Below are 27,354 nucleotides of genomic sequence, written 5' to 3'. Positions count from 1 at the left end.
TATCTCACCACAAGCATGTCTAGTCTGGAGTCCCACAAAGACAAGTTTTGGGACCACTGTTATTTTTAATCAGCATAAACAATATATAGACTAACATTCAGTCTTCCATACATCCTTTTGCTGATGACTGCGTAATATATAAAGAAATACGAAACCAAAATGACACTTTAACCCTGCAATACAACTTAACAACTCTTTCAGAATGGTGCAGAAAATGGTAGATGAAGATTAACATCAGGAAACCTAAACACGGTAAATGTGATTCCAGTCTCAACATCTTGCCTAATGAGTACCTAATTAATAATTCTATAGTTGAAACAGTTTCGTCGATTGAATAATTAGGAGTTCTGTTCACTTGCAGTCTAATATGGAATGATCATATAGAACTAACCAATATCAAAGCCTTTATAAAGCTTGGCATTCTAAAACACCACTTACGCATTGCTCATTCCGAAACCAAACTTCAGGCATTAATTTCGTGCATTAAACCATCATTAGAATATGCTTCTAACATATGGCATCCAAATCAAGCTTACGTTACTGACATGCTGGAAGCAATTCAAAGTAAAGCCGCTAGATTTATCTCGACTTCATATTCTCGTTATCACAGTGTGTCATCCATAAAAAGAACCCTTGGCATTTTACCTCTCGTAATACGTAAAAAATATTCACGATTATTCTTTTTTCGGTGTTTATTACAGTGACAGTGCCTTTTCACACAAATTCATTCATCCAGCAGCCCACATCTCCGCCCGTATTGACCACGAATTCAAGGTATACCCACCCGTCGCGCGGACTAGGAATATTTACACTCACCTTTAGTCTTGTCAATGAATCAGTGAAATGCCCTCCCGCCATTCATTGTGAACATGGAGGAATTATCTTTTTTCCAATCAGCTTTACTAATCTATCTTAATGAGCAAGCCTGCAATTCCAGCTTATCTTTTCTAAACTACCATGTTATCCTACTTGAGCGCCCTACTACCTTTGATCACTGTCACATATTTGTTGTCATGGTAGTGAGTATATATAAGCGCAACTGGACAAGGATGAAGAAAGAAACAGATACACAGAAGCGCTGTGTCTGTGCATCTGTTTCTTTCTTCGTCCTCGTCCAGTCGCGCTTATACACACTACTATGGATTCTAACCAACTGGCCCGCCAACGTGTTTTAACCAAGTATTTGTTGCATTATTCTAAATAGTGTTGTAGTTCGATCTTCTGTTGTTGCATTATATAATCATTATGCCATACTACTACTCGATGCACTGTATCTTCTTAATGCTGATAGCAGTTATGTTCTTTATTTTGTGTTTTGATCTTCATGCTTATAACACCCTTTTGTAGTTTCTTGTAGTTATCCCCCCTATGTAATGCCCTATTCTGGGCCATTAGGGTAAATAAATGAAAAAAAAAAATATATCCATGCCATGTTCCTTCGTCAAAGCGCATCTCAGTCCCTATCTGCCTTAGAAGAAAAGAAAGGAGGGGGTGGAAGTTATGTTGGCGGCTAGGCACCGGCATGCCTGTGATGCACACAACTAAATAAACTTGCAAGGGTAAGTGCAGCCAGTGACATAAGGCATGCCTGAATGTGCTGTTCGGAGGATAAGATATTTTAGAGTTGAGCAGGCTAAATAAACACACATGTCTAAATAAATTAAAGGTGCACAATGAACAGCTCCATACCTCAAGGTTTCACAACCCTTGCACAAAAAAATATAGTAATCTCAGTTGTATGCCAATCTTAACAGCTTGTACATCAATGACATCGAAACTTACAAAAGAGTTCTCACACCTTTTGGAAGTTCTAAATATCTTGTCTTGCAACTGTTAGCAGTGTACCCAATACTTTGCAAATGCTTCGCTATATCTAGTGCAATCCCTTCACTATACCTGATCCTTTTCATATGCTTCAGTATATTCTAGCTTTGTACCGATACCTGTGTTTTGCCTTAAAAATCGTAAAAACCTGAGCCCTTTCCTTACCAATAATTTCTTCAATTCTATCTGTGATTTCATGAATAGACGTGGTACCTTCTGGCAAATTGAGTTTAAAGAAGGGGAAACAGCAGCAGAGGTCTAGATGCCATCCTCGCAGGACCCTTGGGAGGGCTGGCAATTATGGGCTGAGGCCCCCTAAATTAGCAGCAAGAGATACTCTGCAGACCTATGAACGCCGAAGCCAACGCAGACGAGGTGCTAGTTGTGCATGGACACAAAACAGTGAGGTGCTTATTATGCTGCCAAAACTAAAATTGATTTTAGCAGAAAGGCCTATCCGTGACATGTGCCATATATTTGTCGATTTAAGTCCCTCCTATCTGACCACCAAATGGGGAGCTGGTTAAATAGGACATGAGAAAGTAGCCAAGATAAATGCTCAGATAAGTCTGTTGAAGTGAAGCACATGCAAGGTAACTTTTTTTCTATAACTCTTCAGAAGTACGTTTCAAAGGAAATTCAAGGATTCTGATGTGAGCTGGATTGGTGGTTCTTTAATTTATATTCAATACCGGGCATGCCGCCACATGCTGTTGGCCTTCACTACCCTCAAATCCCCTCAACAGCCTTGCTGTTAAAAACTCATGAGGCTTAAAAGATGGCGTAGTTGCAAGAGAAGAAAGTCTACATGCTCAGGAGAGAAAATTATGATTGGCTGGCATGTAACAAAGCAATGCAGGTATGAGAATAAGTCCACTAGTTGGCAACAGCAAATAGTTTGAAGCCAGTGCTTCATTTTGTCTTTCCCCGTCCTTTCATTTCTGCTGTTTTATTCAAAGTAACTGGCTCTGGCCTGCTGAAAGATGTACCAAGCATTGTGTGCACAATCATGCTACAGCTGGATTAGGTGGCATGGTTGCTTCACTTAAATTGGCAAAACAGCTTTTTACATTAGGAGGCAATGCTGCAACATGGAAACATGGGCATTTGGTGAATGTTCGTTGCAGACAGAACGACAGTAAATGAGATGAGAATTAAGTAAGGTATGCATGCAAGCAGTGACTCATAACTACTAGTTTATTCGTGAAAGAACAAGTATATATACACAGAACAAATTGAAAAACAGCAGTAGTGATAGTAAAAATTGTACCCGCATGATGGCCACTTCCTGGTACATCAAAGAAGAGAGACAAAACCTTGCCACATCAAAAATAGGAACCCCACAGACTGTGTCAAAGACTAGTAGTAACTTAAACTTTATTCCTCCGGGTAGTTTTGGGAGGTGGGTGGGTCCCTCAGTCCAGGGCCCCACTGGGCTTGACCGAGAGGAGCTCTGTGGCTCTAGATTTTCACTAGCAAGTCGAACCTCCCACTACCTGTTACTTTGTACTTGCATTGCAAGGGGCAAATTGGAATTTGGAGGCCGTAGGTTGCACATCCACATTACGTGGGCAAGAGTTGGCTGCTTTCATTTAACTGACTATTTGAAGGTGTGGGTATGTGTTAGTCTGTATACAGCACCAGTCCCTGGCCTGTTCTTCTATAAAGTCGGCGGGTGGGCGGCTGTATTGTCTCATTGGTTTTTGAGGATGTTGTGCGGGTGGATGGGAGGGTCTTCGAAAGGACCGACCTGGTGTTCGGATGCCTATTCCTCGAACAGATCGGTACACCCTCTCATTTCCCTCATGTTCAGAGTGCACCGTGCACCACATTATCACGTGGTGCAATTCTAGGGCAGTGCCTAGCATTCTGTGGATTTTGTGGGGGATGGTACTCATCAGGAATGAATGGGATGCTGCCTGTGAGTCCGTCATGACCAACGCAGATTGTTTTTTTGCCTCTGGATCTTGAAGGGTCAATGCTATGGCTGCTGCCTCCACGGTGCAGGTTGAAGGGGTCCACTGGAGGCCGTTATCGCTGTGGATTGATTGAGAGGCACTATTGCGAATTCGTCTGTTGCCACTCTACAGGCGTCCGTGCAGTACATGTCTGAATTTCTTCTATATTTGTTTTGTAAAGCCTTTGATCGCGCTTTTCTTCTTATTTGGTGGTATTCCATGCTCATATTCTTTGGTATTGGTAAAACTAGAATTTTCTATCTTGTTTGTCAGGGTATCAAAACTTTTTTTTCCGTGGTGTACTGTGCTGTCAGGGGATATCTAACTATTGCAACACGGTCCTTCCTTGTTCAGTTGAATTTAGGTGTTCTCTCTCTGCCATGAGCACCGCCATGGAATGTTCTTCATAAGTTTTGGAAATACCAAGAGGCTACAATCTGCCAGTGCTCATGTTTTTCGGTAACCGTAGGGCAGCCTTATACGCTGCCCTTTGGTAAATTCGAACTTATTTAGTTTTTGAAAGGGGAGTCTGTAGATCACCTTGCTTATAACAAATACTTGCACGAGTCTGACCATCTTTGTTTCTTTAAAGCCTCTTTGTTGTTCTGCAATTCTGTGGATAATTTGTGCCACATTTGTTGTGATTTGTTTTAATGTTTCTAGCATGTGTGATACCCTGCCGTTGCCTCTCGAATAAAGTGTTCCACTTTCTCAGTCACCTTCTGCAGTGTATCCTGTTTTTCCCCGTATGAGCCTCTCGCTGCCCATAGCGGGATATCGTCTGCATATATGGTGAGCCCCAGTTCTTGGTCCTCCCTGAGAGCTGGTGCCAATGTCTGCATTCTTATATTGAAGAGAAGGGGGGATAGGATGGTGCCTTGCGGAGTTCCTTTGTTGGTCAGTGTGATGTGCGTGGATCTCATTGCCTGTATACCTATTGTTGCCATTTTGTTCTATAAGAAAGATCTTATGTAATTGTACCTTCATTCTTCACATCCAGTTTTCTCAAGTTCCTCGAGAGTAGTGAGATGGGAGATGGTATCGAAAGCTCTTTTGATGTTTAGTGCTAGGAATATACTATTCTCACCTCCTTTTGGTGGGTTGAGTGCCTTCTCTTTTAAGAGTAGGAAGACACTTTATGCTGAAATGTGCGGTCAAAAGCCGAACATGGTGTGGAAAAACTCCTCAATCTTCTATATGCCTGCTAAGGAATGTTTGGACTACCTTCTCGAAAAGTTTTCCTATGCATGAAATGAGTGATATAGGTCGTAGATTTTGGATGTTTTGGCTTTTGCTGGTTTTGGTATTACAGTGGTGGGACTGCCCAAAGCTATTTTGGAGCAATTTTGGGAACAACTAACATTGTGCTTTGGAGCAGTATGAAGCAGACTAAATTTCATTTTGGAGCTGATAAAATTTCATTTTGAAGCAGTTTGGAGCAGGCCGATCTGAATTTCGGTAGAATAATAGAGTATGGAATAAGGCAGCACACTTTGAAACCACGATGAAACACAATAAACCAGCACGAAGCATGTAGTAGAAGCGCACATTGTAGCTATAGTGTACCAGAATATGGAAGAGTGGGTATAGTGGCGGCATGGCGCATGCTTTCCTATAAAGCCGAAAACATCGGTTGCACTACGATCCAACTATATATTCTCATGCCAATGCTCATGATGATAGCGGAAAATGTTCTCAAATTATGCAGTCGAATCAATGTAGTAACATAATTTCTGGGTGACCATATGTCACTGCAGGCCCAGAGAGCCACGATCGACACTGGGCTGGTATAAGGTAAAACTATTCCAAGCTGTTTTTATTGCGATAGCAATTACATCGATACACCATAAGCAGTTCAGCCGTCAGCGTCGCCGTGATGTTCCGTATAAATTTCAGGGGCGATAAAATGGTCACCTCATGCCACATGCTGTATGTGAGAGTGAAAGCGTGCATGAGTGGGCCGACAATGGCGGCTCAATTTTGGGCATGCAAGGAAGGAAAGTGGGGAGGAAGCGCACCATTTTCCGTCGCGCACAAGGCACTGGGGAGAGGCTGCGTTCTACTCCGGCGGCTACTGGGTATGACGTAGCTGTGCAGGCCCTATATTGAAAAGAAATCTGTGATGGGAACAGAGTGCGTGCTGATAGCTTTGTGTGCGCTGTGTTTTCGCCACTTAACTCACGTTTAAGCGAGAGGCAACACGAACGTGAATTCGCTCGCTGCTGCTGCCGTGCTTCTTAACTACAATTTTCTGATAGCGAGTTCTTGCGGTCATCGAGTGCGATGTGTTCATGTTTGCTTGTGCCCGCATGACATCATGCTTCTTATTTTAGTTAGTAAACGAACATTTACAGGTATATCTGCAGTCGATAAAGCAGCTACCCTTACTTCGTATAGCTGTCTACTAGTTTGCTATTGAAATCGATGCTTCGCCAATGGAGCGTAAGCATTAGATTTAAGAAAGTGAGTGCACTGCCGTTACAGAAGTAATAAACACGATTGCACTACACATATGTAAGCAGTGCTCATCTCAAAACATCGGGCTCACATTTTGCTCTCTTATTCACCACATAAGCGCTACATATTAAGCCATAGTCTGAATGTTTAGTGCAATGCCATTGTCGCTGGCTAACCACAAATTATGCACTAACAGTGAGGTGTAATGCCAGCATTAGAGTGTTTTCTTCAGCTCCTACTTTGTTACTCATGAGCCGGTTGTGTTTCCATAAGGCCGGATCCAGCTTCATAGGGTCACCACTGAACTGCAGTTTCTAACAGGAGCATGGATACCTGCATAAATAAAGCTTTATATATATATTCAACAAAGAGGTGTAAAGGTCAACGAAACGCTCTTGAAAGTGTATGTGTTTTCTATCCGATATCACAGAGAAGAAAGCTCAAGCACTGGATGATGGTGGTTCCTTGCTGTCAGCTTCGCCTCACAGTATCTGAGTTGATGACTGGGCTTCATATTCCAGGAGACAGTCTATAACGGCAACAAACACCACCTTTCTTAGTGAAAGTGGCAACCATGGATAAGCAATGTAGAACCTTCAGCAACACAGACACCTTAGTATCACCTTCAGAAGGGCCATAATCTGTGAATGTACTGAAACACACAGCTAGATCCGAGCAGGTATGATATACCGGAAGTCATCATGCTGTATATGGTACATCGTGTTAGCGTATGCTGCCTGTGGTAACAGATGATCCGCCTCCTACAAATATACTATGACACCGCTGCAAAATGTGTGTCCACATGCTGGATTTGTCTGAAGAATTTCTCTCGCTTAATATGACATTGACCAACACCTACAGAACTCGCTATATCCTTTGAATAATTGGCTGAACATGAATTGATGGGCTAGTTCGTGGAACAAGGACACTAGAAACCTTGAAAACAGATACCACACTACATGTGAGTAGCAGTTTGAAGGTTAAATAACTGCTAATTAAGCATAACGGAGCGCTCTCCAAGTGTTCGACGGTTGTAAAAATTGATGAGAATGGAAAATACCAGTGTGACAGAGGAACATATCATACTCGCCTCCGCCGTAGGTCATGGACCAACTAACAAAAATCGTCCACGCCACTCCACTATGACATCCTAGAAGCAACCAGAGGAAAATTGATGGACACCGCCATCAACACAAACACACATACCGACTAGCCTAGGGACAAACACATACAAAATGAGCAAAGAAAGTTCTCCACATGCCCTGGCACAGCACTTCACCGTGGAGATCGGCTATTCAGAGTTACTGAACTACCACAGAGGCAACAGAATTAGATACTCCCCGCCACACAAAGCCTTAACACAGCAAGAAGCAGCTAGTTGGCGGAGGCTGCAAACGGAAACCTTCTCTAACTTACATATACTAAGCAAGATGTATCCTACACAATTTCGGAACACTTGTCCGTGGTGCGGGGCAACCTACACGCTTTACCATATAACCTGGGAGAGTAAACGTAACTACACATTTCACCAACACAAAACCCCGAGTGCAGAGCAGTGGGAGAGCCGGCTCACCAGCTGCGAGCTCGCCGCCGAAAGGGCAATGGTGCAGCACGCAAGCGAAGCAGCGCGGCTCAGTGGAGCCCTTGAATAGGGGCCCAACCCTGCTAAGAAGGTCAAGCGTCTGCAGCGATGAAGACGAAGACCGAACGCTAAACCCTTAATGGACCAAATAGCTTTCTCTCTCTGTCTCTCTCTCCACCACGTACCCAGGCAAGGTCAGATATTCAAGGAGCAAAAGTGCGGCTATGTCAGTTGGTATACCCCTTCCCCCCAGGGTAAACGGGAATGGTGTCACAAGTACCAATTTCACAGCTGCTGATTGGTAGGGCAAGCTCCCAGAGGAAAAAAAAGAAAAATGCGTGCTTCAATGGCAATCGTTTTGTTGATGCGCCAGTGCAAAATGCCATCCCGCTTGTTGTGTGCTATGCACTCAATGAGCACACGACTTCCTTCGCAGGCGCCAACGGAAACCAACACCGCTGGCATTTATTTTTTCAGATTGTTTCCTGCATTCAGATCATGTTTTCAACAACATTTGCCTTCTATTTTTATTTTTTTTACTCACAACACACGTGCACCGCATGTGTGTGAACATTTATCTTTTTTCTGTTCAAGATGCACCAGCCAACATGCCACGCCACGCAGCTATGTTGTATCGACAAAACATAAGTAGGCAGAAAACTGGTTTATTAACTGCTTTTGTTAGCAACCTATCGCACAGCAAGGGATTCAATACATAACACAATTGTGTGAGCTGAGTATCTCGTTAGTCAGTACAAATGCACACATTCTGTACTACAATCATACATACACAAGACAGCTTCCTACAATTTCTCATAAACAGAAAATTGCTACAGAGGCCATGTTTGTTTGCTGTGCACAACACAACCCTACCAAAGCAATTCTTGTTACAACAGTTATGTGTGAATAAGAAGATTATCAAGAGCAGCAGATTCACATTTTCGCATGCCAGTAAAAAGTTTCCTTTTTTTGTTCCATACAAATGGTATACTTGCTAGTCCAAAAGGTATGCTATACCTATTCAATTTCCTGCATAGCTCTCATTGGACTAATGTACCAATAAATATTCAGCAAGTTATATTAAAAATGTCTTGTTTTCTTTTTCATGTGTGGTTTTGTTTCGCAATACAACATGTAAGACCACCAGAGCTTCATTCAATCAGTAACATTGCAAACTAGGTATCAATATGAAATTCCTAGCAAGCATATTGCAGGTGTTTCTTAAAGTTTCTAATGCACTTCGTTTGTTCTATCATCATCTAGGCATAAGTGGAGCAGTTCTAAGACAATAACAACAAACAGCACCAAGATTTTTTGTTAAGAAACAGTAAATGCAGGAGAAGCATGTGTCAATCGGTGGTTGATTGGCAGTAGAGGTTGGGCAAGGACAGAGTGATGCACAACGGTATTATTGAACGCGTAGCTTTGGGACATTGAGAAATATCTTTTAAAAGCATTGCAAATCTTCTGCATTCAATGCATCAGAGCGACCTGCTCAGAACAATTATCTTTATAGAATGCTTTTCAAGACCTTCCTCTAATACACTTAATGTACATTATGCGCTTTCTTTAATAGAGCCTATAGGCACAGTTTCGCGAGACTTGTTTGAAGCACAGAACAGGTCTTAGAGCTGCGTTACGAGTTTCATGATTGGCTGGGGGTCATCCATCATGGGAATTTCGGTGTCGACACAATAAGGAGGTCAAGGCAGTTGAACTTTTCTAGAACACTCATTTCTGGCACAGCATGCTTTCTTTGCTTCAAACCGCCCCTTCCCACTTTTGCCATATTAATGAAACCACTGAAGTGAAGAGTGTCGAGCAACATTAGTTCTTGCACTACTTTACTGAAGCAAGGTCGAGAAGATTCCAGCATTCCAAAATCCATGTATGGTAGCTATGTAATAATCTTTAAAGAGGCGGGTGCAGGTGTGGGAGCAACGATTGTCTGCACAATGAATACGCTGCACGACGTTATGTAAATTTTGAAATACGCCAAAATATTTGTAAAGATAGTCTAACCAGGAGACCACCTTCAGAACTACGTATTGGAATTACAAAGAGAATAAAACATCAGTAAGAAACTGTTTCATAACTTTCAAGCTCCTGGAGCTTTCTTTTTGCTGCGAACTTTCTCTCATGCTGTTTTCTAAGATCCGGATTGATGTCATCTATGCACAGTGTAAGCTACGCATAGCGGAACTGCTGCAGTAAGTCGATGTGACACTTGTTACAGCAAGAGATTTCTTACAGTAGACTGCTATTTAGCTTATCGTTACACCGTAAAAGTATAGCACAACCGCACCAATGCGCTCTAGAAAACATTTCTCCATGTTCTTCCTTTCCTTCTGCGATAATGGAGTGTCACCTGGCACTGCAAGAGTTGGTAGACTTTGGGCTCACGATAAATAAACTTCTCTAATGCTTCTCTCATGGTAATCTTTCAGCAGCTCTTTAACTTCGCTGACTTTCGATACCTTTGTGTATCATTCCTCAGTCGGTGGATGACGCCTGCAGTCTGTGGCGAGTATATTTTCCCTTTTGGCTTCGCTGAGGCGGTTTAGAACCTGTAAAGACAGACACATCACCAGAACCTCTCGCTAGGCTAGTTGGCAAATTTTCGCCGAGTTGCACACTGTGTAAAGGAACACGAGACAGGCGCATAGGACAAGCGAAGGGTCCTTTCTATGCCCGAGTGTCATGGTCCACTGTAAAGCAAATTCCATCAGCAACGAATGCTTGCAGTGTGACATCGCTTCAATTTATGGAAACACAATATGAAAAGCCTGTTTATTATCAAATTTCTAGTGCATGTGACAAAGAAACAACTGTTTCAGTAAAATAGCACTTTTAATCCATGCAGGTCAGTTTTGATTAAATTTGGTTGCAGGATTTTAAGCAGAAATATGCCTCCGAAATTTAATAAGCAAAGTTGCAAGCTTTAGTGCTGCTTTATATATTCATGTAACATGTTAAGCATTGCCATGGTTTCTCAATAGCTGGCTGCGAATACTAGGCATCAGTATTTTAGAGCTAGTTTTCTTGATCGATGATAGTTTTTGATTCATCTTGTTAGGAATTAGCTAATTGAGCGTTTTATTTACTTTGGCTTCACTTTTTCTGCAAAATACCCGTACGAGGAAAACTATAGCTTTTAATAGTTTAAGGCTGCTGGACAAGTGAGCATTGTAATTTTTTGCTCCCGAAGAATTTCTGCTACAAAGCGGCAAACCAAGCTTAAGGAGAACACGAAAGCGCGCGGCAAGAACCGTCTTCGCCGTATTGTATGCTGTAGCGCCAAGCGCGGCGCGACTTTTCACGAACGTGAATTCGCTCATTGTAAGCGAAAACTGTTCGGCTCTTTCGCTTAGCCTATACATCGCGCACCTCAGACGAGCAAACGATAAAGAGAAACCGATAAGCACGCGCTTTCTTGCAGCATGTGGAGCAAATTTCGCTGCGTAAGGTCACCCATGGTACCCGTCGTCGTAGCAGACGGCCTGGAAAAGACAGAGCTAACTCGCCGTGCTCATGGATTGCGCTGTGCCCTGTCAAGTGGTTTCTGCACAAAAATGGTGAACTACACTGCAGAAGGTCAGATTTGCAACCATTAATAACTTGTTTTCCTTACCTTCATCGATCAGGGACCGCTCTCCCACTCCAACAGTCGGCATAGCCTACCACAACAGCCTCGTATGGCAGGGTCGGCGAGGACCCTGATTTTCTGTGAAGTGGCCCGATCAAGCAGAGGCGGCAGCTGGCCATGGTACATCTCAGCATCGCCAGGACTCCCCATTTGGCGTAATTTCGCCATATGTCACATCTGAAAAACAGGCAAAATACCACTTGTTCATGATTAAAGAACACCTATAAATGTGAAGCCAAAGTTGAGAGTAATTAATATGATTCAAGCGACGAAAAAATTCTGTCCCTCTAGGCGCAGGTTGAAAAGTGAAGCGAATTTATTCCGTCGCATAACTAACCCGAACTTCTTGTAATTCAAAAAGCAAACTGACTGCTCGTAATGGTTTTTTTTTTTTTTTTTTGCTTCTGCCGTGTTCATGACCATTCAAATCTGGAAATGTCACAAAAAATTGGTCACCGGGATGCTCTCACCGTAACCGCTTTGTGCAGCAAGCATTCAACTACCATCGGCAAATATAAATTGTAAGTATTCTACTCGTGTAAAAAATGCAGAGCAACCGCGAACATATACCGAAGCGAAATTTCCGCCTACGTGTCAGCTAGCATCATTGGGCCCATGTGCAACGGTCAACAAGTAGTTTCAGTTTCTTACAACACCACAGAGAAATGCGCCGCACCAAACGAAAAAATATATATATATTCACTTGAAAACAACTGTGGAAGATCTTTTGTTTTGTCCTAAAACTGTTCTGATAAGCTTCGCGCTTCTTTTTTAGTAGCGACTGCAGAAAAAGTGTGCCTACCTTTCGTCCGCTGGGAAACGGAAATATTTCGCCCTGCTGTTCATCATCGAGTGGCCACGCCATACAGCCGCGCATCACGTCTTGCGCCGTTTCCTCAATTTTTCCGACATGGCTGGAACATTTGCAGGCACAGAAAGTTTTCAACTACAAAGCAAACGAGAAAACGCGCACGTCCACGGAAAGCGTCAGGAGCAGACGAAGAGAATGGCAGCAGAAGCGATGAGAGCGAAAGCGCCGCCCGTTGAGGGGGTGGGGCACAACAAATGAAGCGACCAAATAAAGACATAGCCACCAAAAAAGAAAATGCCAAAAACACATTTTATTTATAAACATAATTGCATCACTTTGCTTTATTGTTATGTAGGTTGAAGATATAGAACCACATATGCAAAAGTTATTGCACGGTCCCAACCATCACACTTCCTTTGTTTCAAGAACTGAACGCTCTTCCGGGTCAAAAACACGCGTTTGAAGATTGTGGCGCCACCTTTTGGCGCAGCAATGATGTGTTTGTCAACACGTTTTAGAAACAATGCGGCGCTGTCCTAATCATGACACTCAGTGGTTCTTGAAGAACAAAACGCTCCTTCGGGTCAAGGATGCGGGTTTGATGCTTGTAGCGCTACCTTGTGGTGCAGAAATGAAGTGTTTTTCAATTTTTTTTTTCTGCAGAACGACGCGGTCCTAACGTCACACTCAGTGGTAATTCATGAACTGAACACTCTTTCGGGTTAAGAACACGGGTTTTATGATTGTGGCGCTACCTTTTGGCGCAGAAATGAAGTGTTTTTCAATACTTTTTTTCTACAAAACGACGCGGTCCTAATCGTAACACTCAGTGGTTTGTTCAAGAACTGAACGCTCTTTCGGGTCAAGAACACGGGTTTGATGTCTGTGGCGCTACCTTTTAGCGCAGAAATGAAGTGTTTTTCAATACGTTTTGGAAACAAAACAGCGCTGTCCTAGTCATCACCCTCAGTGGTTCTTGAAGAACTGAACACTCTTTCGGGTCAAGAACGCGGGTTTGATGATTGTTGCGCTACCTTTTGGCCCAGAGATGAAGTGTTTTTCAATAGTTTTCTTTCTACAGAACGACGCGGTCCTAACCGTCACACTCTGTGGTTTCTTCATGAACTGAACACTCTTTCGGGTTAAGAACACGGGTTTGATGATTGTGGCGCTACCTTTTGGCACAGATATGAAGTGTTTTTCGAAACGTTTTGAAAACAAAACAGCGCTGTCCTAATCATCACCCTCAGTGGTTCTTGAAGAACTGAACACTCTTTCGGGTCAAGAACACGGGTTTGATGATTGTGGCGCTACCTTTTGGCGCAGAAATAAAGTGTTTTTCAATAGTTTTTTTTCTACAGAATGACGCGGTCCTAATTGTCACACTCAGTGGTTTCTTCATGAACTGAACACTCTTTCGGGTTAAGAACATGGGTTTGATGATTGTGACGCTACCTTTTGGCGCAGAAATGAAGTGTTTTTTAATGCGTTTTGGAAACAAAACAGCGCTGTCCTAATCATCACCCTCAGTGGTTCTTGAAGAACTGAACACTCTTTCGGGTCAAAAACACGGGTTTGATGATTGTGGCGCTACCTTTTGTCGAAGGAATGAAGTTTTTGTCACTACTTCTTTCCTACAAAACGGCGCGGTCCTAATTGTAATACTCCGTGGTTTGTACAAGAACTGAACGCTCTTTCGGGTCAAGAACACGGGCTTGATGATTGTGGCGCTACCTTTTAGCGTAGAAATGAAGTGTTTTTCGATACTTTTTTTTTCTACAAAACGACGCGGTCCTAATCGTCACACAAGTTGTTCTTTATTCTATGGTCACACTTTGCGGTTTTTTTCAAGAACTGAACGCTCTTCCGGGTCAAGAACGCGGGATTGATGATGGTAGCGTTACCATTTGGCGAAGAAATAAGGTGTTTATCAATATTTTTTTTTTGCTACTAATCGCACGGTCCTAATCGACAACCTTAGTAGCTTCGGTTTCAAGAATTAAACTTGCTTTCGCGTTCAGAATACGGGTTTGTGGATTGCACGTCTTGCTATTGTCGTTTAAATGTACTATTTACTGGCACTTTTCGTTTCGCGCACGGCAGCAAGACGAAAACCTCAGGATTGAATTTAACGGCTCCTTCTGCGTTGGTTCTTTATTCCATGTAGTTGCTACGAGGGTGAACGTTCTTTGCTACATTCGTCAGAATGCGTGGCCGGCGCGGCCGCGGCGAAACCGTGTCCGCGAGGTGAGTTTGTAGCGTTTTGTTGCGACGGCAGTATAATAAAATCAGATAATTACAGGGGGATTCGTTTGTAAATGAGGTGTGTTCTTGGATGACTTTAGTGGCAAAGCATTGCTAATTCATTCTTCGTTAGTGTCGTTGAGCATACCACACACTTCAGGAGACTCGCGCGGGAGCAGAAACAGTTTATGAATTGAACTGTTTGCATGTGAAAGTAAGAAAACCGAACGTTGCTAAGCATTTTATTAGCCGTACTTATTAGCTGTACAGCATAGCAAAGCGTTACGCCGCGCCGACGTTTCGATGAATTAAAGCACTGTTCGTATCCTAGCTGTATGTTAAAGTACGAAAAATGCGTGTCGCCATGCCGCCATGCAGTGCATAGCCGTATATAGAGCCTTCTCAAAGCTGTACAGAAACACTGATATAGACGTACGCTTGTCAAGGCTTTAGTGAAACACTGATCGACTGTATACGTGGTACAGATTTGTAGGCATCCTGAGGCGCCTGCGCGCTTGTGTATAATTAAGGAACAGTACCCGACTGACCGTTACGATCTTTCATACGGGGCCTGCTAGGTGCGCGAGACAAGCGCTTAAATCACCACAGCCGCGTTCGAAATATCTCTCAAGGCTTCTTTTGACTTGCCTCGACATTTACACTTAAAATTTTATTGTGGCTAATAGTTTACTGCATCACTGTTCGTGCACGGATTTTAATTCGATCATACTTCGCTTTATTTCTGCAAATCCTGACAATAAATAGAACAAGCGCCAGCGGCGGCTGCCTCATCCGTATTTTTTCGCTTCAACGTTGTTTTAAATTTCCACTGTAAACATCGTGCACATACACAATTGTATTTAAATATATACACAGTACAAAGTTTCTTATATCTTTGAAGAGAAGGAGGTAGCCAATTAACAATTATTTCTAAACATATGCATAGCTTAATTATGCCTAAGGAATGAATACGTTCCTGTATGTTCTCCTCGCTTCAAAATGCTTCGTGTGCTTTTTTGGCCCTCAAAAAAGCCTGTAGACTTCAGTGACCCCTTTGCCGCAGTCTTTTTTTAACGGCATGAGAAATGCACGTGAATGATCGGTGTCTCAGTATCGCTTCTCTTTCCAGTAAGCAAAGCCAGCGACTCATTAAAAAAGAGCACTTCTAATAATTTACAGCATTCATTAGCAATGGAATCATCGTCATTTGCATGCAGAAGCCATAAATATATACAGGGTGTCGAAATTAACTATCATGCACCAAGATTTAAAAAACAAAAAAGCAATGCATTCCTCGAAGAAAAACTAGTGCATATTGTTTAAAGTACAGTGGAGTAGCTGCTAGTAATTTTTTTGTTACTAAGATTTGATTAGGTAATTGTAATTCATTATGTAACTCGAGACATACTATCATAATTATCAAAGTGAGGCTTCTGTAGGCACAGCCATGGGATGTCTAAGTGCTGTAAGTCAAGCGCGAGGCTCGACGGCAGAATTGTTTCGCATTCGCCACCGATCGGCGGGCATGAAAAATATCTAGGAGGCTATCTTTTCGTTTTCTGCTGCTCGAAGTACTGCCGGCTTCCTGTAGAAAAGGTGTCATGGCAACTTCCTGTTTGACTTTCAAATTTGAAGTAGCTGAGGCTTGAAGCTTTCTTGTGCTGTTATTCAAGACGCAGTGATATTAAATATATATGCGTCTAAGCTACAGGCTTTATGGGGACTTCTAGAAAGTTGTGCATCAATACTTGTGTGAATCTTTGTCTAACGCGTCATGCCGAGAGGTAAGCAAGCCATCACTGTCTCCTGCGCCAACTTGCCACGACCTTCGGGGCAAGGCCAATATTTATTGTTAATCTTAATTAACAACATGCATTATCGGCGTACAGGTGCATATGACCAACATTGTCCTTCTTTCAGAGCATGACAAAAAGTGAAATTCAAACCAGAGTTATTGCGTCAGTTCTCTTTTGATTTTGGTTTGCATCGTTCATAACCTACTAAGCATGTAGGCTTGGTCTGATTTGCACATAAAAAATTATCACGGTCTTAAACACACACTTTTCCATTGGAGAAACTTGCAGCGCTGTTTTCGCTGCCTGTTCAAAGTCTGCGTGTACAATGCAGATAAAGACTGCAAGTGTGTTTATTTAAATAAGGGGGAGTAAGAAATGCAGTATTGCTGCAAAATTTTAGTGAAAACAAATTAGAGGTATGAGCAGAATGTTCTTCAGCAAAGTATTTGCGCATATGTGCATGGACTTTGTAGTGTTGATGTAGTTTCGTGTATAAGATTGTCGCCACTATTCGTTGGACAGCACAAGCTTGATGCAGAAAAACTTTCAAAATGCCCAGTTATGCTATGGCATAGTCGCACTGCAGGTATGCTTGGGTTGTCGGTTGCAGCCGGCAGAAGGTGCTGGTTCTCAGAGTGAAATACTATTTGCGGATATTCACCTCTTGTAAAATCAATGGTAACACAGCTATAGAGAGCTGGTTCTCACATATTATATGATAGCAGAATGGTGTAAGGTAAACAGTGAAGTGCCAAAGCTGGTGCTAGTGGTTGTCTCTGTTGGTATGCTAGTGGCTAGAACAGCTGATGGACTTCTAGATGGTGTTACTAAGATGTGTGTAGTGTTAATCTTGACCAGTAATTGTGCAGTGATAGTACATGCAAACAAAAATGGATGTATATTGGCAGCAGTACTCCGACTTGCTGATGTTTCTAGCTTTAAAGGCAAGGATTGTTTAACAACCGCCAGTTCCCTATTCCCTAGAATTTCTGAAAGTGTCCACATATGTGAGCAGAATTCATAGTCGCAAATGATTGCTCAATGGCTAGTTTCTATGGGCTGTCACGTCTGTAGTATCATTGCTGACGCCGCATAAGAAGGAAAAAAAAAAGCCACAAGCAAGACCAAGGAACCTATGTGAGAGCCATTTTTTCTTCTCAGACCTAAACACCAAAAAGCTCTTTTTCTATGCTAGAAAACTGAACTGCACATCTTTCTCTTCACATTTGCTTGCTCTATGAACTTTCATGGATCACACTTTTTTTTTTATTTTTCACATTGCGTATACTACAAAATGTGAGGAATAAATGTGTATATTACTAGGCTTGCCCGAAATTGTCAGTAGCTGTACCAGCAAAGATGCAAAATAACAAAAAAAGAGTAGTTCCGAAGCATGTAAGTTACTTATAAAGAGGTGAATCTTTTAAGCAGTCTATTACATAAATTTCCATCTAGCCTTGCAAAATACAATTTTAAAAAGGACATCCACTCGTCCGTAGCAGTTGCTACAAAGGAAACCCATACAGGTTCCTCGAAAGAAAAAGCCTCGTAGTTGAAGAAATATTTCTCCTGGTCCGGGACTTGAACCCGAGACCACGAGGCTTTTTCTTTCGAGGAACCCGTATGGGTTTCCTTTGTAGCAATTGCTACGAACGGGTGGATGTCTGATTTTCCCTTTAATAATTACTTCTCTCCACCTTGCAGGTTTCCGCAGAACTATTACGTCAAACTCTTGCCTTTTCTTTGAGTTGTTGACAAATTCGACTTCGCCCTGCCATCTGCTAGCCGCCTGGTTAGCTCAGATGGTAGAGCGGCTGCCCCGTAAAGGCGGTAGTCCCGGGTTCAAGTCCCAGACCAGTACAAATTTTTCTTCAACTACGAGGCTTTTTCTTTAGAGGAACCCATATGAGTTTTCTTTGTAGCAATTGCTACGAACGGGTGGACGTCTGATTTTCTCTTTAATAATTACTTCTCTTTACCTTGCGGGTTTCCGAAGAACTATTACATCAATGGTAAAAAAGCTTCCACAATTTGTTTTCACATACAGCAATTATGGTGGAGAGCAACAAGTCATGAATCCAATTTTAAATCAATGAGGCTATAGATTGTTACTTTGAAAAGGTATAGGTAGGGCCTGCTTCAAATGTTACGGACATGGCCAAATGAACAGATGCAATAGATTAAATGATGTTGACTAAACAGAAGGTCTTTGCATTGTTGTGCCTGGCAGTCTCTCAGGACAAAGTGTGTTTCACTGGCAAATGTGCAGCTGTGGAGCGCTATTCACGCATCGTCATTTTCTCAAGGCCAGGGCACTGGCGATTAAATCAGCGTCGCTTGAGACTAATGGTCAAGCAATTATGTTTGTACCTTCGGTTGTTCGACAACCCAGAGCTGACAAGCTCAGGGTCATGGAGAGCCCACTAATTGATGAAACGGTCCAACGTGGAAGACTTCCGTGGGAACTGCGTCAACTTGAGTTTCCCAAATTGCCACGTGATTGCCTCATATGTGGGGCTGATCGCGCAAAGTTGGAGGCGGAGTCTGGCGGAACGGTGCGATGTCATAGGCGGGATATTGAAAACTGTTCGATGACTGGGATTGGCCAAGAACAGTGAATCCCCTCGACGAGGGAAAGGGAGAAATGAACTGGATGAAAAGCGGAGCTGGAGTACTGTGGGAGAGGCTCGGACATGAAAAGACTTTGACATGTAGTGGGCCATAGAGCCTTTCTTGTGACTCATGTATATTTGTACATAAACCCTTTTTTCTCATCTCTTGGACGCCGCTCTGGACCTCACTTTCTTCTGGCACCTGGCACGACACCAACCATGGAACCTTTGCGGCCACTCGGATCCCCTGACTTCACAACAGCATAAAACTGACCTATTCCTGATGCTTCAAAATCAGACTTACTATCACTTAACATCTATGCATATTGTAGAATTTCTCATGTACTAAAACCGCATTCTTCTTTTTTTTAAGCTTATGCATTGAAAACCTAGCTCCCTGTTTGACCATGCTTGTAACAGTTGAGCAGACGCTACATATCCCTATTCAAAGAGACAAATTTTCTCAAATGGTCCCTGAAATTGTTTTTGTTGTACCTATGAGTGTTGCCTATTCATGGAGAATAAATCACCTGGAGTGCTTTCTCACAACCGTTTTGTGGCAGTGAATTATATAATAAAATACCTACAAAAAGATTTGCCTTCCTCTCAATCCATGGCTTTCCCCTGCCAGTTTTGTACCTTGAGGCCATGGCCATGTCCTGCCTTCTTAGACACATATCATGCGGTTGATTTGAACTTCGTGTCCCTGCATCTTTCTCTCACACATATCTCATTACTGTGGTGATGGCAGCCTCACCTGCTTTTCATGTGAGAACCCCTCCACATCCCACACGCTGCTATCACTACTGTACTATTATTAACCTTTGTCGCATTCTTTGTCCCCCTCACCTGCTGCTTCACACTTCTATAACAGAGCCAGCCTTTCTAAAGAAATTCATTATTTGCCTTCTTTTCTCACGTGCATGTGCAAACGCACATGTGTAGACAAATGAAGCTTATTTATTTTTGTATTTATTTTTCCAAGCTAGCAAATTAGTATGTGTATAAGAACGCTATTAAATATAAGTTTAATAGGGCTGCTTGTTTGAAGCATTCCTGATGACATTGTGTGGGGAGCCAAGCGGATTGCTCACTTGAATGACATCACTTACCCATTCTAACTAAGGTGAGCGAAGGCAGCTGAAGAAAACACAGGAAATGGTGATGCTGTGATCTCTAACAATGCAGATGTTCAAAACACAATAATAAAGTATCCACTTTACGCACAGCACTTAAGTCTGCCTCTTGACGATAAGGGCCTATTGTACCAACTTGATGCATTTGTACACAACCTTCGAAATTGTTTCAATGTAACTTTAATCCTGTGGATTAAAACAAGTGTAGATGCATAGAACTGAATGAATCCACAAAGGACGTAATATGTTATCAGCGTGCCCTCCTTGCAATAAAATTATTAGGTGATAATGGCCAAGACTTTCCAGCTATCTCAATAACAGAAACAGGCTAGCACGCACAGTAGAGAGGATTCCATGCAAAACTTGCCCTGGGCCGGATGGTATCAGCGCAAAACTTCTGAAGCTAACATCAGATAATTCATGTTACCTTTTATCACTAATCTTTCAACAGTCACTGGACACTGCTATTCTTCCAGATGACTGGAAAATTGCACATGTAATTCCTTGCTTTAAATCTGGAGACAAATTCTTCGCTAACAGTTACCGTCCCATTTCTCTTATATCTATTTGCTGTACACTACTTGAGCACATCATATACAGTGAAATGTCTCACATTGAATCTAATAAATTGCTTCTTGAAAACCACGGCATTCAGAAAAACCGATCCTGTAACACCCAGTTGTTTGAGCTAGTAACTGATTTACTGAACTCCATCAATGTGTAATTTTTCATCGATGCAATATTTACTGATTTTCCTAAAGCATCCGATCGCATCCCTCACCAACGTCTACTCACAAAACTAATTAGCCTACAGCTAGATGAAAAAACATTTATCTCGATTAAGGGCTTTTTAACCAACAGACTTCGGAGTGTTAAAAGCGATCATTACATATCTCACCACAAGCATGTCTAGTCTGGAGTCCCACAAAGACAAGTTTTGGGACCACTGTTATCTTTAATCAACGTAAACAGTATATAGACTAACATTCAGTCTTCCATACATCTTTTTGCTGATGACTGCATAATATATAAAGAAATACGAAACCAAAATGCCACTTTAACCCTGCAATACAACTTAACAACTCTTTCAGAATGGTGCAGAACATGGTAGATGAAGATTAACATCAGGAAAACTAAACACGGTAAATGTGATTCCAGTCTCAACATCTTGCCTAATGAGTACCTAATTAACAATTCTATAGTTGAAACAGTTTCGTCGATTGAATAATTAGGAGTTCTGTTCACTTGCAGTCTAATATGGAATGATCATATAGAACTAACCAATAGCAAAGCCTTTATAAAGCTTGGCGTTCTAAAACACCACTTACTCATTCCGACACCAAACTTCAGGCATTAATTTCGTTAATTCAACCATCATTAGAATATGCTTCTAACATATGGCATCCAAATCAAGCTTACGTTACTGACATGCTGGAATCAATTCAAAGTAAAGCCGCTAGATTTATCTCGACTTCATATTCTCGTTATCACAGTGTGTCATCCATAAAAAGAACCCTTGGCATTTTACTTCTCGTAATACGCAAAAAATATTCGCGATTATTCTTTTTTCGGTGTTTATTACAGTGACAGTGCCTTTTCACACAAATTCATTCATCCAGCAGCCCACATCTCCGCCCGTATTGACCACGAATTCAAGGTATACCCACCCTTCGCGCGGACTAAGAATATTTACACTCACCTTTAGTCTTGTCAATGAATCAGTGAAATGCCCTCCCGCCATTCATTGTGAACATTGAGGAGTTATCTTGTTTCCAATCAGCTTTACTAAACTATATCTTAATGAGCAAGACTGCAATTCCAGCTTATCTTTTCTAAACTACCATGTTATCCTACTTGAGTGCCCTACTACCTTTGATCACTGTCACGTATTTGTTGCCATGGTAGTGAGTATAAGCGCAACTGGACGAGGATGAAGAAAGAAACAGATACACAGAAGCGCTGTGTCTGTGTATCTGTTTCTTTCTTCGTCCTCGTCCAGTTGCACTTATACACACTACTATGGATTTTAACCAACTGGCCCGCCAACGTGTTTTAACCAAGTATTTGTTGCATTATTCTAAATATTGTTGTAGTTCGATCTTCTGTTATTGCATTATATAATCATTATGCCATACTACTACTCGATGCACTGTATCTTCTTAATGCTGATAGCAGTTATGTTCTTTATTTTGTGTTTTGATCTTCATGCTTATAACACCCTTTTGTAGTTTCTTGTAGTTATACCCCCTATGTAATGCCCTATTCTGGGCCATTAGGGTAAATAAATGAAAAAAAGTATCCATGCCATGTTCCTTCGTCAAAGCGCATCTCAGTCCCCATCTGCCTTAGAAGAAAAGAAAGGAGGGGGTGGAAGTTATGTTGGCGGCCAGGCACCGGCATGCCTGTGATGCACACAACTAAATAAACTTGCGAGGGTAAGTGCAGCCAGTGACATAAGGCATGCCTGAATGTGCTGTTCGGAGGATAAGATATTTTAGAGTTGAGCAGGCTAAATAAACATACATGTCTAAATAAATTAAAGGTGCACAATGATACTTGTTACTTTGTACTTTCATTGTAAGGGGCAAATTGGAATTTGGAGGCCGTAGGTTGCACATCCACATTACGTGGGCAAGGGTTGGCTGCTTCCATTTAACTGACTATTTGAAGGTGTGGGTATGTGTTAGTCTGTATACAGCACCAGTCCCTGGCCTGTTCTTCCATAAAGTCGGGGTGTGGGCGGCTGTATTGTCTCATTGGTTTTTGAGGATGTTGTGCGGGTGGATGGGAGGGTCCTCGAAAGGACCGACCTGGTGTTCGGATGCCTATTCCTCGAACAGATCGGTACACCCTCTCATTTCCCTCATGTTCAGAGTGCACAGTGCACCACATTATCACGTGGTGCAATTCTAGGGCAGTGCCTAGCATTCTGTGGATTTTGTGGGGGATGGTACTCGTCAGGAATGAATGGGATGCTGCCTGTGAGTCCGTCATGACCAACGCAGATTGTTTTTTTGCCTCTGGATCTTGAAGGGTCAATGCTATGGCTGCTGCCTCCACGGTGCAGGTTGAAGGGGTCCACTGGAGGCCGTTATCGCTGTGGATTGATTGAGAGGCACTATTGCGAATTCGTCTGTTGCCACTCTACAGGCGTCCGTGTAGTACATGTCTGAATTTCTTCTATATTTGTTTTGTAAAGCCTTTGATCGTGCTTTTCTTCTTATTTGGTGGTATTCCATGCTCATATTCTTTGGTATTGGTAAAACTAGAATTTTCTATCTTGTTTGTCAGGGTATCAAAACTTTTTTTCCGAGCTGTACTGTGCTCTCAGGGGATATCTAACTATTGCAACACGGTCCTTCCTTGTTCAGTTGAATTTAGGCGTTCTCTCTGTGCCATGAGCACCGCCATGGAATGTTCTTCATAAGTTTTGGAAATACCTAGAGGCTACAATCTGCCAGTGCTCATGTTTTTCGGTAACCGTAGGGCAGCCTTATACGCTGCCCTTTGGTAAATTCGGACTTATTTAGTTTTTGAAAGGGGAGTCTGTAGATCACCTTGCTTATAACAAATACTTGCACGAGTCTGACCATCTTTGTTTCTTTAAAGCCTCTTCGTTGTTCTGCAATTCTGTAGATAATTTGTGCCACATTTGTTGTGATTTGTTTTAATGTTTCTAGCATGTGTGATACCCTGCCGTTGCCTCTCGAATAAAGTGTTCCACTTTCTCAGTCACCTTCTGCAGTGTATCCTGTTTTTCCCCGTATGAGCCTCTGGCTGCCCATAGCGGGATATCGTCTGCATATATGGTGAGCCCCAGTTCTTGGTCCTCCCTGAGAGCTGGTGCCAATATCTGCATTCTTATATTGAAGAGGAGTGGGGATAAGATGGTGCCTTGCGGAGTTCCTTTGTTGGTCAGTGTGATGTGCACGGATCGCTTTGCCTGTATACCTATTGTTGCCATTTTGTTCGATAAGAAAGATCTTATGTAATTGTACCTTCATTCTTCACATCCAGTTTTCTCAAGTTCCTCGAGAGTAGTGAGATGGGAGATGGTATCGAAAGCTCTTTTGATGTTTAGTGCTAGGAATATACTATTCTCACCTCCTTTTGGTGGGTTGAGTGCCTTCTCTTTTAAGAGTAGGAAGACACTTTATGCTGAAATGTGCGGTCGAAAGCCGAACATGGAGTGTGGAAAAACTCCTCAATCTTCTATATGCCTGCTAAGGAATGTTTGGACTACCTTCTCGAAAAGTTTTCCTATGCATGAAATGAGTGATATAGGTCGTAGATTTTGGATGTTTTGGCTTTTGCTGGTTTTGGTATTACAGTGGTGGGACTGCCCAAAGCTATTTTGGAGCAATTTTGGGAACAACTAACATTGTGCTTTGGAGCAGTATGAGGCAGACAAAATTTCATTTTGGAGCTGATAAAATTTTATTTTGAAGCAGTTTGGAGCAGGCCAAACTTTGGTAGAATAATAGAATATGGAATAAGGCAGCACACTTTGAAACCACGATGAAACACAATAAACCAGCACGAAGCACATAGTAGAAGCGCATTTTGAAGCTATAGTGTACTAGAATATGGAATAGTGGGTATAGTGGCGGCATGGCGCATGCTTTCCTATAAAGCCGAAAACATCGCTTGCACTACGATCTAACTATATATTCTCATGCCAATGCTCATGATGATAGCGGGAAATGTTCTCAAATTATGCAGTCAAATCAATGTAGTAACATAATTTCTGGGTGACCATATGTCACTGCAGACCCAGAGAGCCATGATCAACACTGGGCTGGCATAAGGTAAAACTATTCCAATCTGTTTTTATTGCGATAGCAATTACATCGATACTCCATAAGCATTTCAGCCGTCGGCGTCGCCGTGATGTTCCGTATAAATTCCAGGGGCGATAACATGGTCACCGTATGCCACATGCTGTATGTGAGAGTGAAAGCGTGCATGAGTGGGCTGACAATGGCGGCTCACTTTTGGGCATGCAAGGAAGGAAAGTGGGGAGGAAGCGCGCCATTTTCCGTCGCGCATAAGGCACCGAGGAGAGGCTGCATTCTACTCCGGCGGCTACTGGGTATGGCGTAGCTGTGCAGGCCCTATATTGAAAAGACATCTGTGATGGGAACAGAGTGCGTGCTGATAGCTTTGTGTGCGCTGTGTTTTCGCCACTTAACTCACGTTTAAGCGAGAGGCAACACGAACGTGAATTCGCTCGCTGCTGCTGTCATGCTTCTTAACTACAATTTTCTGATAGCGATTTCTTGCGGTCATTGAGTGCGATGTGTTCATGTTTGCTTGTGCCCGCATGACATCATGCTTGTTATTTTAGTTAGTAAACAAATATATACAGGTATATACAGTCGATAAAGCAGCTATCCTTACTTCGTATAGCGGTCTACTAATTTGCTATTGAAATCGATGCTTCGCCAATGGAGCGCAAGCGTTAGATTTAAGAAAGTGAGTGCACTGCCGTTACAGAAGTAATAAACACGATTTCACTACACATATGTAAGCAGTGCTCATCTCAAAACATCGGGCTCATATTTCGCTCTCTTATTCACCACATAAGCGCTACATATTGAGCCATAGTCTGAATGTTTAGTGCAATGCCATTGTCGCTGGCTAACCACAAATTAAGCACTAACAGTGAGGTGTAATGCCAGCATTAGAGTGTTTTCTTCAGCTCCTACTTTGTTACTCATGAGCCGGTTGTGTTTCCATAAGGCCGGATCCAGCTCCACAGGGTCACCACTGAACTGCAGTTTCTTACAGGAGCATGGATACCTACATAAATAAAGTTTTATATTCTTTTACACACTCCAAATAAGCACTGAGTTTTTATCAATCCTTTAACTCACGGACATAGGCGTACGTTATCCTTTTCATTCAATAAAGAGGTGCAAAGGCTGACGAAACGCTCTTGAAAGTGTATGTGTTTTCTATCCACAGTCACAGAGAAGAATGCTCAAGCACTGCGTGATGCCGGTTCCCTGCTGTCAGCTTCGCCTCACCATATGGGCGTTACGCGGTGAAGCATGCCAAGAATGTAAAGGGTGCTGTCAAGGGTGTCAACTGTCAAGGGTGCTGCTCGCGGCGCTCGCCGCCACGTCTGCTGTCGCAGTGCAAACACGGAGACGCCCATGCAATAACGCCTTGAGAGATATTTCGGACGCGGCTGTGGTGATTCGAGCGCTTGTCTAGCGCACCTAGCACGTCCCATATAAAGGATCATAATTAACGGTCAATGGGGTGCTATTCCGCCCAGTTAGATCATTCGATAATATTATAGTTAGATGAAAAGTGTGAATGAGAAAATTGTAGAGCAACAATAAAAGCTCGCGATAGAGCTTTCCGTTTTTCGATACATGCTACATAAAAGGGGTTTTCCGAGCGTGGAAGAAGCCTGCAACTGACCGCGTGATTGGCCGCTCGCTCGTGAATACACGACAAGCATTAACATCTGTCTCATACGAGTTGTTATAGACAGGCATCAGCATGTTCTGCTTGACATCCTGAAAACCTCCAAGTCTACTTCATCATTATCTTTTTCATTGATGCTGGTACCGTGCAAGTGGAATTAAAGTACACATCGAGAATATGACAGGTACAAGCTGAGCAGCGAAGTTTTTCTTGCGTGTAATTGTTGAGAGATGCCACACCAAAGCAACGGGTCTTAAACAATGGAAAAATATTTAACCTGAAAAAAAAAAGACGGAGTATATAAGCACGCCAGCAACAAACAAGGAAGGGCGGCTGTAGAAGTTATAAACGAATTTTTTTTTAACGGCACCTGTTTGTACTCAAAGCAACCTGGCTAGCGAGCTGTCAGTTTTTATTGCGTTTTCATTGATTTGGTAAAGGCTTCTATAAATGATGGAAAGCTGTCTGACAATCGATGCTGCTAAATATAGGATGCCATCCATGTGTCTTACGTACAGGTGGGTAGCTTTCTTCTATTTTTGTTGTTTTGTCTTCGCTTTCTGCCTCAACGCATATTCTAGTATTTCGAGAGAAAAGATAAAGTTGTGCGAATGCTATAGTTGATTAGTCGTTACAATGACCACCATAAGTTTTACATGAGTGGCATATCGTGTTACAAAGCGTCTCGCGTATTATGACCTGTTATCCGGGTAATGATCTACCTTTCCACGTCATGAGGAATAGCCTTGCAACATTGATAAAGACGCTGTTTTGGACTGTTGCAGCGTCTGCCGTCAGTAACAAGTCGAGTAAGTTTTTTTGTTTTGCTATAGAGTGCATTTATAATAAT

The 27,354-nt window shown here is 42.4% G+C and overlaps 1 protein-coding gene and 1 long non-coding RNA gene across 6 annotated transcripts in view; one reads left to right on the top strand and one right to left on the bottom strand.

Moving 5' to 3' along the window:
- Positions 1 to 27,354, top strand: part of LOC126539408 (pancreatic triacylglycerol lipase-like) — a 50,602-nt gene that overhangs the window by 4,697 nt on the left and 18,551 nt on the right. Inside the window, exons 1-2 of one of the 4 annotated variants that reach the window (XM_055075362.1) lie at positions 14,112 to 14,525; positions 26,034 to 26,137. Coding sequence is in view for 3 of the 4 variants with exons in the window: in XM_055075360.2 (XP_054931335.1) it covers positions 27,199 to 27,313 (115 nt within the window). In the remaining variant the exon portion in view is untranslated. Of the gene's footprint in view, positions 1 to 14,111; positions 14,526 to 26,033; positions 27,314 to 27,354 lie in introns of those variants that run through there. The other 3 variants (XM_050186232.2, XM_055075361.2, XM_055075360.2) reach the window with 3 other exon arrangements.
- LOC126539415 (uncharacterized) lies at positions 3,004 to 12,515 on the bottom strand. Of its 2 annotated transcripts, XR_011891079.1 has the most exons (4): positions 12,270 to 12,515; positions 11,453 to 11,644; positions 10,299 to 10,388; positions 3,004 to 6,572 (listed from the first exon to the last, which is right to left on the bottom strand). It is a non-coding gene; the product is annotated as an uncharacterized lncRNA (long non-coding RNA). The 2 variants fall into 2 exon arrangements; XR_008614232.2 differs by lacking the exon at positions 10,299 to 10,388 and having other exon boundaries at positions 12,270 to 12,514.

The sequence above is a fragment of the Dermacentor andersoni genome, chromosome 11 (genome assembly GCF_023375885.2).
Source record: "Dermacentor andersoni chromosome 11, qqDerAnde1_hic_scaffold, whole genome shotgun sequence".
Lineage (NCBI taxonomy): Eukaryota > Metazoa > Arthropoda > Arachnida > Ixodida > Ixodidae > Dermacentor > Dermacentor andersoni.
The sequence above is the reverse complement of the archived record's forward strand: the minus strand, read 5'-3'. Positions and strand labels throughout refer to the sequence as shown.